At 37.7% G+C, this 14,960-nt stretch overlaps 1 protein-coding gene across 1 annotated transcript; it reads right to left on the bottom strand.

The window, feature by feature from the left end:
• On the bottom strand, nucleotides 1-1,421 carry LOC131023041 (uncharacterized). The gene is made up of 2 exons (XM_057952580.1): nucleotides 1,340-1,421; nucleotides 1-1,199 (listed from the first exon to the last, which is right to left on the bottom strand). The coding sequence occupies exons 1-2, from the start codon at nucleotides 1,419-1,421 to the stop codon at nucleotides 1-3; spliced, it is 1,281 nt and encodes a 426-aa protein (XP_057808563.1).
• Nucleotides 1,422-14,960: the final 13,539 nt, after the last annotated feature.

The following is a 14,960-nucleotide window of genomic DNA, read 5'->3' as shown; positions in this document are numbered from 1 at the left end:
TTATTGATTATCTTCTTCAACTTTATATACAAGTCCGGTGGTGGCTCCAACAGTAAGAGGGAGACTTGCTTGCATAGAATTAGATAGCTTGTTGAAAGTAGACACCGTCAACACATGATCTCTGGATTCAGCCGTTGTACGTCGCTCGTCAAACCAATCCTCCAAAAGTGTGCAAAATGATTCAAGTAAAGAGCACACTGGTAAACGCCTAGCCCACCACAACCGAGAGTTCAAACATTCTGCTGCATTAGAGGTCAAAAATCCATAGCGCTGTACTGGACACTTTGACCTAGCCCACCTCTCCGGTCCAATTTGAGAAAGTCTTCGGTGAGCTCCATCCGGACTTGCGTCGTGCAGCAATGAAAAAAACTTTTCGAACACTTCGTGAGAATATGCTGCTTCATAGAAGACCGTGGCCACTGTCTTCCCATAGGGCGTTAGATTCTTCAACATATGGTGATAACACAATCCATGGAATGCATTTGGATATACGGCTTGAACTGCATTCTGAATGCTCTTATGTTGGTCACTCACAATTAATAAACCTTCTGGAAGATTGTAACACCGACGTAAGTTGTAGAGAAAATAAGTCCATGACTCATCGTTCTCTATCGGATTGAGGCCAATTGCTAGTGGAAAAATTTGTTCGTTTCCATCCTTTGTCACAGCAACAAATAACACTCCTATGTTCCTTCCTTTGAGGTGGGTCCCGACTATTACAATCACTGGTCGAAGATACTGCTCAAATGCCCGAATACTTTGACCGAGGGAAACAAACATGTGGCAGAACACTCCATCACGAGTTGTCTGCAAATCATAAACCGTCCCTGGATTACGTTGCTTTGATAGATAAAGATACGATGGGAGCCTTTGATATGACATATTGAAGTCACCATACGTTCTCTCTATCGCCTGCTGCCTCGTTCGGACTGCGAAGCAATATAGCATTTCAACGCCATATTTACTACGCATCTCAGCAATCATCTCATTTGGCCTCAAAACCACCTTCTCATCGATTAATTTTTTTGCAAAATAATATGTAGCAATCTCCCCACTTACAGACCGTGCTGTAGTAGCACGATTCAAATCCGCCTGACAGGTGTGATCCAATGTCAACTTACTAATTCTCCAAAGAGTTGCAGCCTCTACTGCACATAATCTAAAAGTGCAGTTCTTTCTACCACTCTTGCATATGTACACTGCACGAGAATATGTTGAACGATCGATTGCAAACTCTAGATAGTGCTCCAAATGATAAATTCCTACAGCTATCCTCAACTCTACTTTGGATCGAAATATGGCTCCTACCTCGAGTAGTCCGTAGGCTATTGGATGATACTCTTCCCACCCCAATTGTAATATGCTTTCAATATGCGGAAATGGAATATCTCAATGGCGCGAGCCACGTTCATGCTCAACATAGCTTGCAGTCTGATAATCTGATGAAAAATGTCACAACTCATTGCGGCGATCTTCCACATCGTCTTCAGATGTAGACACTACTTCATCTTCCTCATAATCCTCATCGAACACCTCTTCATCATATTCCTCATGATACGACATTCTTTGATCAAGATGTACATCCGAGGTACATCCTCTCATATTGTTGCGGCTTACATTAATATCAGGGCCGAAAGAACCGCCGTTCTCAATCACATAAACTTCTGGATCCTCTCTAGGATCTGCTAACCATCGAAGCAACTCCATATCCCCCCTCAATAGAACTTTTGCTTTAATACCATTGATGTTTGTGACGTACCAAAACGTATATTCGGTCTCCGAAACCCTCTCTAATAAGATCCACGAGGTTAGCACGATTAATTGTACCAGAATCGATATATGCAACAAAGAATTCCCCATCTATATATGTTGATCGCTCCCAACGACCGACATGATGTATCATAATACGTCGCCCCGACATTTGAGATTAACAAAATGTAATATAAACAGTCAGAAAACCATTAAAAGTACCTTAAAACATGGATTGCCAACCCCACAATCGCAGCACACCATCATGATCACGATGGCACTCACGATCGTTTCCACCATCGTGGCTACGTTGGTGGTCACGATCGTGAGTGCCATCGTGACGACGATGGTGTGCTGCGAACATGTGGGCTAAACCCTAAACCCTAATAACATGACGTCGAAACATAAACTCTAATGTGTGACCTATTTGAAACAAAATAAACAATATTCATGATCAACATATATACTTGCATGAGATCAAAATATTCAAACAACGAAACAATCATAAAAGCCGTTTTTAGAATGTTTTTTCACATTTTTTTCCATATTTCGTGCTTTTGAGTAGTAGACGGAGGAATAAAACATACATACCTTTATATGAAGCGAGATGAACGAAGGAACGTTCGCCTCTTGATGTTTTCTTCTTCCTTTATGGTTGATCTTTGGATTTCTTTGATCAGGGTTTTGGTTTTAATTCGTGGTTCTTTTCGTTTCTTTGATTACAAATGAGAAGCTTAAGTTTTGTTTAAACAACTACAAGCTTCCACAATTATTATCACCAACAACCTCTTCATCGCAAAAGTTATTTCTAGTCTCAACCGAAAAGATTCACCAAATCTACACTTCATTAATGACATTCCGGAGTTCACGACGGTCGTGACTATGTTCGAGCCATTGATCGTGAGCTTCCATCGTCCCCTCAGCCCGTCGTGCCCATCGGGCCCACAGGCGGGGGCAATCGACCGTCGTGGGCACGGTCGCGGGTGTCGACGAGCACGATGGTGCGAAGAAACGACGGGCACGATGGGCACGACCGCGCGCTTGCGTGGCGGGGCTTGGGGCGGGGTGGGCACGACGGGGGCCTCGTCGCTCGGGGTGGGCACGACGACGCCGTCGTGCCCCCGTCGTATGAAGCCCCCATCGCCCCTCCCCCCGCCGTCGTGGACGCGATGTGAGGCTCCCATTGTGGCCACGATGGTGCCGCCGAGTTGGGCACGACGGGGCTTGGGGTGGGGTGGACACTGAAGGAATATTAAACCTAATTAATACTCGATTTGCCCGAAGATCGTTTCTTGGATTATTATTAATTTATCATACAACGATTAATCCCTAACATGCCCCTATGAATTTAAGTGTTGCACGTTGGAGTTCAGAAATACCTGAAGAATTCAGAAGAATTCGTCAAAATCGCAGCTGAACAGACCAGTCAGCTTCAAGCCTTCGTTTGAAGCCTCAAACGTCCTCAAATCGTATTTTTCCAGAAATATGACTTCTTCGACTTCGAGAGAGCTTTCCGTGGCCGCCTGTTTCGCTTGAATCGGAGTTCTGTGGAGGAAGTTATGGCCATTCTCCCGAAACTGCCAGAACTTGATATCCTGCGAAAATCTGACTCCAGCTCAGATCTTCTGAACTGTATCCCGCTCAGCTTTCATCGTTGGATGGACAACGAGCTGTGAAAGTCCCAAGAGAGAATTTGCCTACACGTTTCTGGCGCCTCTCTGCTCTCTCAAAACCCTAATTAATTAGTGTGTATTTTTCCTGAGAGCAGACAGCTGTATTTAAATAAAATAAATACGAGGAGGCGCCAGTTTCTTAGTAATAGGCGTGTTCTCTCTTTGCTAGGGCAAGGAGACTTTGGGCCAGTCCAGGGACCAGATACAAGGAATAAAGATGGGCCTCAAATAAATTAATTCTCCATGGTCAGCCCAGACCATAATTAATTTATAAATATTAGTTCATTCCACTAGAGAACCAATACTGACTTACCCCTTTATTGCCGGTGATGAGTCGGGGCTTGCATTTAGACTTATTAAATCTCCGTATTTAAAATATCCGACATCCATTAATTAATTACAGCTCTGACAGCTTAAATTAATTAATTTCTTTGTAATCCTTAAGCAGTACCACTCAAACATTATTATTGCGCCCGAACTTAATCAACCTGCAGGGTTTGACGCAATAAACCTTATTGAGCTCCTTAAGGGGATGTCATTATCCTATACCGGATACGGGTACTAATATAGATAACCAAATATCATATATTGACCGCTATCACCCAAGATACAGAGTACTCAAGTTACTATATAACTCTCACCCATAGTAAGTCAAAGTGATATACGAATCAACATATATATTTGAAATCTTATTAGTATTAAGATTCTATTAAGTCACCGAGATCTTTGATTCTTCACTTAAGTCAGACAGAAGAATACATCTCACTATGGTCCTATCAATACGTTATGACGTACTAGTATAGACAAGTAGTCAAGACAAACTACTTCCATCTATACCGCAGCCTAAACCAATGACTCGTCCTGAAGTCATCTCGGCTGTGATCATTTTATATCTCTTAAGGTTATTCCAATTATATGATCTTCTGTGATCTACAACACACCATATAATCTACTTATAAAGAGATAAATGACATACATGTGCAATCATGAACACAATCAGATAGGAGATTAGATAGTGGTAACAGGAAATATTGTATACAAGCATAAAACGTTCTTGCTTTACAGTATACAAATCCAACAAACACGATAGGGCTTGGGGGCGGTGCGCACGACGGGGGCTTGGGGCGGGGTGGGCAAGACGGCGCCGTCGTGCCCCCATCGCTCCTCCCCCCGCCGTCGTGCCCCATCGCCCGTCGTGGACGCGATGGAAGGCTCCCATCGTGGCCACGATGGTGCCGCCGAGGTGGGCACGACGGAGCTTGGGGCGGGGTAGGCACGTCGGGGGCCTCGTCGTCCGGGGTGGGCACGACGGGGGCTTGGGGCGGGGTGGGCACGATGGATCGCGTGCCCACGATGGCCACGATGGTTGTGTCCACCATCGTGCCCACGTTGGACACGACGGCTCGCGTGCCCACGATGGCCACGATGGTCGTGTCCACCAGCGTGATCACGATGGACACGACGGTCGTGCCCACGATCGTGGCCATCATGTCCGCGATCGTGGCCATCGTGTCCGCGATCGTGGACACGGGTTTGACTTTGTCTTCAAGTGGTGGGACCGTAAGGGGTATTTTAGTCCTTTCGCAGATTTTGGTATACAAAAGAGTTAGTTTTAAAGAGGGGCTAAAAAGTTATCTTTTTTAAATTTTGGTATTTGTTTATTAGTTTTCTCGGCACAATACTATCATTTAACACTAAAATCACATCTTTTAACTTATTTATTTATTTATTAAAATAAATCTCTCCACTCCCCCACATGCTCTTGTGGATGGAGGGAGTAGTTATTTTTAATTTATTAGTATTATATTTGAACAAATAATTTTAAGAGTGGCATAATATTGATTTCAATATGAGATTTTGGTCTTAATTAGTACTCCATTCGTCCCGCTATTCAAGTCTCCTTTTTTTTGGGCACGGGTATTTAGGAGACTAAAATTAAGAGTTCAATTGTTTCTTCAGAAAACTTAATGTTAGTTTAATTAAGGTTCTCTCTCTGCCCACTTGTAAATCACCACCGCACCACCGCCTGCACCACCGTCGGTAAATCACCACCCAAATTTGCTACCCTACCCAAATCGAGCTCAGAAATATGCAACCCACCCAAATCGAACTCAAAAATCAAACGATTTTCCCCAACAAAATCTGCAACCCAAATTAGGGCTTAGGGTTTTGCAGAGGGTTAGGGGAGATCAGAAGTGAGAGGCGGAGGCAGAGGAGATTAGAGGGAGGAAAAGGGCAACCGAGGGCAGCGACGAGAACTGCTGTCGCTCGGCCGAGGAGTGAGGAGAGGGAGCTACTGTTGGTGACGATGGCGGTGGCTCTGTGCTGGATTTGTGAGTGGAGGGAGAGGCGGCCGTGGCTTCACTAAGCGCCAGAGTTTAGCAGAAGGAAGAGAGAGAGGCGAATACAGGCGGCGAGGCGCTGTGGTCACCGAGGGAGAAAAGTGACAGATCTGACATCCAGCAGAGAGAAGGCGACGGAGGAGAAGATGAGGGTGGAGAGGCAGAGAGAGAGAGAGCTGAGAGTCTCTTTGCAGATGGAAGCCAGGAGGGCAGAGCCCTGGTCGCCGGAAAACGGGCGGTGAGGCGTTGCGGTCACCGATGGAGAGAAGTGACAGATCCGGCGTCCAGCAGAGAGAAGGCGACAGAGGAGAAGGTGAGGGTGGAGGTGCAGAGAGAGAGAGCCGAAAGTCTCTTTGAATTCTAGGGTTAGATGTATTTTTGATCTTTTGTATTAGGCATTTAATTAAAATTAATTATCCCTTATTATTTCCTAAAATAGAAACGAGACATTATCGGTGGAACAACCCAAAAGGAATACGGGACATGAATAGTGGGAGGGAGGGAGTATTATACATTTTTTCCATTATACCAATAATATGTATGTATTTTTTATGTCTATATATGTTTGTGACAAATATTTAGTTGAATTCGATAAATTATATGGAACTTGAATAAATAGGACACCCATGCAGCGATAAAGCTAGGATTTTAAAATTGGATGAATGAAATTACATTGTGTATTTAAAAATAAGTAACTGATAAAATTATAATATATATATATATATATATATATATATATATAATCTGAAAAAAAATACAATATAATCTAAATAAAAAAAATCCCAGATGAGCGCTGAGTCGTGCTGGGGATTTGACTATGTCTCTGTACATGATAATATTTTATTAATATGAATTAAATTCATAAAATATTATGTAAGAGGTCGTGTACTACACTTATATGTTTTATAAATTTATATTCGCTAAAAAAAAATGTTTCTATTATTGACATGATGCTTGGTAGGTCATATTCATTTCACAAAAATTAATAGCGTTTCAAAGTGTAACTATTAGTGATTAACTATATCATCAAATGTTACTAATTTTTATGACACACATAATAGCTATCAAGCTTTATATCTTTAATCGGGTTTTTTTTTTTATTATTGAATTCTTGTAACAAAATTTGTATCTGCAAATTTTAATATTTTTTCTTAAGTTTCCATGTTTGAGAAAAAAATTAGACACAAAATATGTTTTATAGATATTATCTATTTATGTCCCTAAGCGGACACCAAGTGGTGCGACCTCCTATCTGTGAACAATGAGGTCTCGGGTTCAAACCCCACTGTTCCCCCTCCCCAGCTCCCCCAAGTAAAAAAAGAAATATTATCTATTTATTGGTGGGTGATTCTATTCATAATCCCCATTTTACTATTTATAGTTTTTATATTTAAATATAAAATAAATTTTTAATTATTATTTCAAATAGTGACTATAAAGACTAAAATTGGAGCTACGAATAGAATCACTCTTTACTAGCGCGCATATATATTCCAAGCACAAACGTGAAAGCCAATGATTAATTAATTGGGCCTATCCAATCAACTTGATAGTCCAGTCCATTGGGTTTGTATTGTTTCATATTCTTTCAGGGGTAATTTCAAACATGGCTTCCAATTTTTTCAGTATAACCTCCCAATTTAAAAAATAATAAAAATAATAAGACATGTCCTATTATACCCTTATAATCTCTGCTTTTAAATTCTAATAAAATTACAATTAGTTAAATTCGAAAAGAACAATAGAGCCCCCAAAATAGTTAAAAACTTAAAATCATATAACCTCTCATCAACACTTTCTCATTTCGATTAATTTTCAAATCAAATTCCAACTAAATCTCTTATTTATTTTTTGCTTTTGCCCATTGATATTTAATCAGATATAGAATGGTAACTTTGGTTTCCATTGGCAGCCTCCCTCCCCACAATGTAACCAGGATTTTGCTTCATCATCATTGTCTGCATCAATTATCTGTTATTGTTGTTGTTGCTGCTGCTAGTTTGATTTAATTTATGCTTTAAGAATCACAAAAAAATTGCTACTACATCACAACAGGAGCCTAAAATCCGAATTAGGCAAATTATCTCCATTATCATCGTCATCAAAAAGACATGAACAAGACTATTCCATTTTTATTTTCAGTAATCCATCTACTTCTTCTCACAAAAACCACAATTGAAATATGAAAAGCCACATAATTGTTAAAATAGTACAGAAATAAACATATTAGAAAGGGAAAGTTGTAAAATCATATTGTCTATCGTTGACCAAGGAGCATAAACCGACGACGTGATCTGGTGGATCAAGGCGGCGGTGTATCAGACGACAGCCAAGGAGCAGAAAACGACGAAGGGATTTGGCGTATCAAGGCAGCGACGACGTGAGACAATAGCATTGCTCTCGGAGGAAGAAAAGGCAAAACAAATGGTGTTGTGGCTACAATAGAAAGGAAAGCGACGAATGATCCATTCTACATATTTGATTAAATATCAGTGGGCAAAACCAAAAAATAAATAAGAGATTCAGTTGGAATTTGATTTGAAAATTAATCGAAATGAAAAAGTGTTCATGAGAGGCTATATGATTTTAAGTTTTTAACTATTTTGGGGGCTATAATTATTCTTTTCGAATTTAATTGTAAATTTGTAGAATTTAAAAGTAGAGGTTATAAGGGTATAATAGAACATGTCTTATTATTTTGGGTAATTGCCTGTAAATTCATAACGTTTACTCGGAATTGGTTTTTGCTCCCATTTTCGAAGGTGTGGCCCCTAAATACATAACCTTTTATTTTGTCTCGTTTTTCTCCTATCACCGGTTTTTTCTTACGCCGGCGCCGGAAATTACACCGTGGCAGCCGGAATTGACAAGGTGACAGTCGGAAATTGACACATGGACATATTATTAACATGTGGAATAAAAAAATAAATAAATAAATAAAAACAAAATCCCCCCCCCACCCCATCGTCTTCTTCCCCCTTTCTCCTTCCCCCCCACCTACCGCTTCCACCACACGCCGACGAAGACGGGCCCGGCCGAGGACGCCACCCCTTTCGTCCGTTCACCTCTCTCGCGAGCTCCGTTCACGAACGATATTTTTTAGTAGCATAGCAGGCGAAAGGGTAGTTCATAGGCGAAGGATACTTCGCTGTCAATTTGTGAAAATCAGTAGAGAGGGAGGCAGCTGCTCCCCACCGGAACTCCAGCGGCGGCGGAAGACGTTACCTGAGAATGAGGGGTGTGTGAGACGAGGGTGGAGACCAGATTTGGGGATTTAGGGCTTCGGATTTAAGGGTTTAGATCTGGGGAAGATTCAAGGTCTGGAAGGAAATGGCGGAAGGGGAATTGGGGAAATGGCGGAAGGGGAATTGGAGGAAGCTTCCTCGGAAATGGGGCGAAAATGGCGGATTTGATGGTGGGAAGGGCTGACGGAATTTGGTGGTGGTGGTGGGAAGGGCTGACGAAACTTGGTGAGGTTGACGCCTAGGTTCGCCGCCGCCGCCGCGCGTTTGCCTTGGCTCCCCTACAGCGAAATAGCCACCACGTCGCCGCTGAGCCGAGGTGAGGAGGGGGGTGGCGGGCGCCGTCGCAGGCGGCAGAGGGGCTGGCAGAGGGTGGGGGGAGGGGAGGAAGGGGAAGAAGATGATGGAGTTGGGAGAATTTTGTTTTTTTTTTTTAATTTTATTCCACATGTTAATAATATGTCCATGTGTCAATTTCCGGCTGACACCTTGTCAATTCCGGCTGCCACGGTGTAATTTCCGGCGCCGGCGTAAGAAAAAACCGGTGACAAGAGAAAAACGAGACAAAATAAAAGGTTATGTATTTAGGGGCCACATCTTCGAAAATGGGAGCAAAAACCGATTTCGAGTAAACGTTATGGATTTACAGGCAATTACCCCTATTATTTTTATAATTTTTTAAATTAGGAGGTTATATTAAAAATAATGGGGGCTATGTTTAAAATTACCCTTCTTTCAGTTATGATGTAAAAGTTATCCACTAGATTTAAAGCCCATTTAGTATGGGTCTGAGCCCAATTAAATCAATGTGAATGTATTGAATAGATAAAGTATATATATATATTTTTCTTTCCTCTTTTCGTCCCTGTGAATGCAAAATTAGAAGAGTATAAAAATATATATAAAAAAAAAATGTGTTATGGAGTGTTAGAAGTAATTCGGGAACAATTAATAATGCATTTCTGATTAAATGCATGATGTACTAATCAAAGAGGATTAGTTCAAATTAAAGGAGAAATCCATCTCGAAAACCTTTGTTTTATGACAATTTCGAATTTGCTCATGTTTATAGAAATCAATTTGTGAAAGCAATAGCCACGCGGCTATAAAGGATAGCAACCACTGAATTAATGAAAAATTAAAATCCAGCATTTAAGGAAAAGAAAACATAAATATACACAATTTTGACTCTTCAAATTGCATGGAAACAACATATGCTACGTCATCAGTTCCTAGCTAGCTATTTTTTATTAAATAGTGTTACGGTACAATATATGTGGGTGAATAATTTTATTGCCTGATCAAACAGAATAGTTAATTACAGCTCGAAATGGTTTTCAGCTTTCAAAGCATCAACCGTTTTATTCAATTTGCAACGGTCTCTTTTGCAGTTTAATGAATAAAATTTTTCATGAAAAAAGAAAATTGGAGATGTAATTTTAGGTGTAATACTGATGATGGCTGTTGGCTCAAATTTGGTTTGTATTATTAAGAAGAGTAAATTGTGTCACAATATTATGGTTTCACGAATTAATTAAACTTGTGTGAGACCGTCTCATCGTGAAGTGGGTGGAGATTATAATCCGAACCCGTATCCAATTATTATTTATAATTTCACAAAAACTTGTACAAAATCGCTTGACCATATATATAAAAGCTTGTGAAGATTCGAAACTAAATTCATGTTCAAATAATTATATCAACAAAATTATAAATGAAGACACTGTTCGTATCCAAATCTTAAACCTTCTCATGGTGAGACGGCCTCAAACAAGTGTCTTTCGATTTTAGAAAAATAATTGTGAAATTCGCATCAAATGGACCAAGACTTTGCGGAATTATTAAATGTTGAGTTTGAATTTTTGGTCTAAACCACCAATAAAACGTTAAGATTTGTCATTGTCAGATCATTTAACGGATCTTGAAAACATTAATCTCCTTTAAAGCATTACTTATAAAGTTCCTTTTGTTATATACGTTGTTTCACGTGTATTTAAGTATATATAACAAACTCAGAGTAACTAAATGGATTACACAAAAAGTTGGATACAATCGGGTGTAGCGTACAATTGGGTTGACCTGCACCCAAATCCTGATTCAAATCGTGTAAATGACACTATTCGGTTATACAAATGACACTGCCTATAATTGACATTATTCGGTTATATAAATGACACTGCCTATAATTGACACTATTCGATTATATAAATGACACTGTAACATTTTAAAATGTTATAGTATCATTTTCAATCTTATAGTGTCATTTAAAATATTATACTGTCATTACAATCTTATAGTGTCAATTACAGGAAGTGTCATCTATATTTTTGAATAGTATCATTTATAATGTTATAATGTCATTTATACACAGTGTCAACCAGGGGGCTTAGCCCACTGGCCACCGGGTCCTCACTTAAGTGAAGTGACCCGGGTTCGATCCCTCTTGGGAGCGAATTGGAGATTGGAGATATAAGGTGGATTTGGTGAATGAAGAGATAAGGTGGTTCTTGGAGTGAATGGGGGAACTAATTACTAACATCTAACATGACTTTGCCCGATCAAAAAAAAAAAAAAAAAAAAAAATTTATACACAGTGTCATTTGTATAACAAAATAGTGTCAATTACAGATAGTGTCATTTGTATAATCAAATTTGTCATTTACACGATTAAGATCAGAATGCGGATTTGGATCAGAGTGCAGATCAGGGTCTGGATACAGGTGCAATTCGATAACACGGTACGTCCGAATGTACCCAAGACCACCTCTATGAATTATAATGTCGTGCAACTAATACGTAAAATAGGGTTGCAATGATCAAACAATTTTGGTCTAATTGGACACTTGTATTCAAATTTAAATATTGGATTTGATATTCATCATGTGGAAAAACATAAAAAAGAAGAAGGAACGTTAGAGTATTTGGGTACAGAATTTTAAGTTTATATATAAAATCAAAAAATGTGCGAAAGTTCAGATAATAATAATAATAAGGGTTAATTATATCAAAATACCTGACCTTTTTCCAAAATTTGGTTTTTTGACAAACTTTTTAATTGTAGCAAAAATTTTAGCTACGTTTCAATTTATTGCAATGTCCGTCCCGCGTATATTTTCGGCCAAATCCATGCTGAGGTGGACCTCCGTAAAGCTTAGGTGGCATGTCGTCCCGGGTAATGAAACATTGTCGTCTCAAATCCATTGCAATAAATTGAAACGTAGCTAAAATTTTTGCTACAATTAAAAAGTTTGTCAAAAAACTAATTTTTGGGAAATGATCAGGTATTTTGATGCAATTAACCCTAATAATAATAATAATAATAATAATAATAATAATAATAATAATAATAATAATAATAATAATAATAATAATAATAATAAATGATAAATTTTAAGCTGCAAAAAGAAAAAGAAAAAATGTGTGAAAGTACTTTATTAATACGGCAGTATCAAGATTTTTATGTACTTTACTTATAAAAATGAAGACATTTTATGTTAGCTTTTCATATGTAAAATAAAAAAAAGGTGTGAAGTTCACGTATTTTGGATTATTACTTCCTTCGTCCCGCTAAGAATGACTTCCTATTTTTGGGCACAATAATTAAGAAGAAGTGTGATTAAAAGATAAAAGTAATAAATAGTGGTGGAGTCCACAATTTTTTATGAGAGAGTGTAATTTCCTTTTTTTGGAAGAGACCATTACTAATGAGACAGACGAAAAAGGAAATAAAGCCATTATAAATGGGACGGAGGGAGTAATAGATAAGTATCAAGATTTTTATGTTATAAATTAAAATGAAGACGTTTTATCATAAAAAATATGAAGACATATATAGATGTAGCTAGTATTAAGTACTTAATACGGAGTATAAGGGTTAAGTGCATGTAATATCACGAACTTTGCTCAAAATTCATTTTCCCCACGAACTTTAAAAAATCCACAAATTATCAATTACTTTCAAAACTGTTCAAACTTCCCATGTCAACTTTTATAGTAATAATTATAAACCTATCCTACATTCATATAAAATTATAGAAAGACCCCCACATCTATTCAATATTTGTACAAAATAATAAAAGAACCCTGAGTTTTATATAATTATAAAAGCTATAATAAAATCATAAAATAAGGTCCAACATGCTTCCATATTACTTCAATATTAACATCAGTCGTGTGGTGGATGGATGCTGGCTTGAATTCGTTTTACTGTCAACTGGAATTCGACAATCTTGAGGATGTGTTTTTGATAAAACTCAATACTCGTGATAATGTCATGAATATTCTCCTCGTTTTCTCCTCGACGAACATGTCCTTCAAGGCATCGTTTGCACCATCTGAGGTTGTTTCGTAGACTGTCTCTCTTTTCCTCCAAATTTTGGAGGATAACCCTGTATGCAGGGGCGGAGCCAGGCTTTCACCATAGGGGGGGTCCAATTTTTATTTTTTATTTTTTCCGATAAAAGTAATAGTTAAATAAAAAAAAAACAAAATAATAACCATTAACACAATTAGAATGTCATTTAAATTACATAACAAGTAAAAAAAATTACATTTTGAAATTCAAGTTTTTATTGATTAATTGATATAAATTATTTTATTTTATTATATTTTTTAAACATGTTTCGTATTTATTTATATTTTAATTTTATTTAATATTTATATTTATTTATATAAATATATTATTTAATTTTAGTGTTCGTCATGCATCAAACGAATGAGAATATACTAGTTCCTCAATAAAAATCCACTCTGATATGATTTTAGGTGAGAGCGTGAGAGAGTGTGATGCGTATGTTTTATAATTATAAAAGAACAAATTAATTAGGGTATTTTGATATATAAGTTCAAAAAGTGGGGTTGTTGTGTAATTTATTTTGTGAAGGGGTCAATTCTGAATATTTCAAATTTAATGGAAACAGTTTTGAATAATCAAGAATTAAATCATGGGCAATTTGAACAAATATCAAAGTATTTGCTATAATTTAGATTTTTTGAAGTTCATAGAGAAAATGGATTTTGAGCAAAGTTCGTGATATTACACGAAATTAACCCTTAATATAAAGAAAACATATAAAATATGAAAACCATATAATGCATCTTTTGTAGCCAAAATCATAATACGAAAAAAAAAAAAAAAATCCGGCATTAATTCGGGAGGCAGGAGAAATGAAGGGGACACGTGGAGACTTGGTAGGTTAACGGCTTGCCACCTAATCTATGATATTCCACATGTGAACAATCGGCCGCCCAAGAAATATTATCATTTCCACAAATGATATTTCATGTGATTGCTCTAATTTCTCCCACCCATCTCACCTTTTTGCTTATTTCTTTTTATTTTTTATAACGAAAATTACTCGTACTCACTATTTAATGCGTGTATGGGATAAATTTAGTTTTGTGCAATTTATTCGTATGTAATTAGGTGTGATAAATTTGATTTAAGGTGTTAGTGAAATTCAAACATTAAATTTTTTAAACTCGATCAAGGCTTCTGGCATTATCAGTAGCCAGTAGGCACTAGCTAGGCCATCTACAAAGAGACAATGATTACATATTTTAATCATAGATTGTATGAGTTTGTATACGACTTCATAAACTAGCTAGTATAAATATTTTGCATGCATGAGCTTATAATTTGGTTTCGAAATACTTCCACTCATGTGTGTTTTTATATTTATTTTTCATGGCATTTATTTAATGTTGATAGAGAAAACACATACCTAACTCTCTATCGAGTAATAATATGTAAAGTTTGCCCCGAGACTTAAAATCCAATAAATAGCCGATTGCTTTTTCGATATATATACTATATGTTATGATTGTCTGTTCTCCAAAATTCAAATATAAGTGGGGCGCTTATTTATATTTATGTTGATATTTATTCAAACTAATTAGTTATGTTGATTGAATAAATAGGACCGAAAAATAATAAAATAGATCTAGTGTTGGAG

The sequence above is a fragment of the Salvia miltiorrhiza genome, chromosome 4 (assembly GCF_028751815.1).
Source record: "Salvia miltiorrhiza cultivar Shanhuang (shh) chromosome 4, IMPLAD_Smil_shh, whole genome shotgun sequence".
Taxonomy (NCBI): Eukaryota; Viridiplantae; Streptophyta; class Magnoliopsida; order Lamiales; family Lamiaceae; genus Salvia; species Salvia miltiorrhiza.
Note: the sequence above shows the minus strand (reverse complement) of the source record. Positions and strands in the feature narration are given on the sequence as shown.

Excerpts from the sequence above, each read along its gene's own strand:
- LOC131023041 (XM_057952580.1), bottom strand. The coding sequence starts at position 1,421 with ATGTTGAGCATGAACGTGGCTCGCGCCATTGAGATATTCCATTTCCGC. Across the intron at positions 1,200-1,339 it reads TTACAATTGGGGTGGGAAGA|TGTACATATGCAAGAGTGGT; the intron begins GTATCATCCAAT and ends ATTCTCGTGCAG.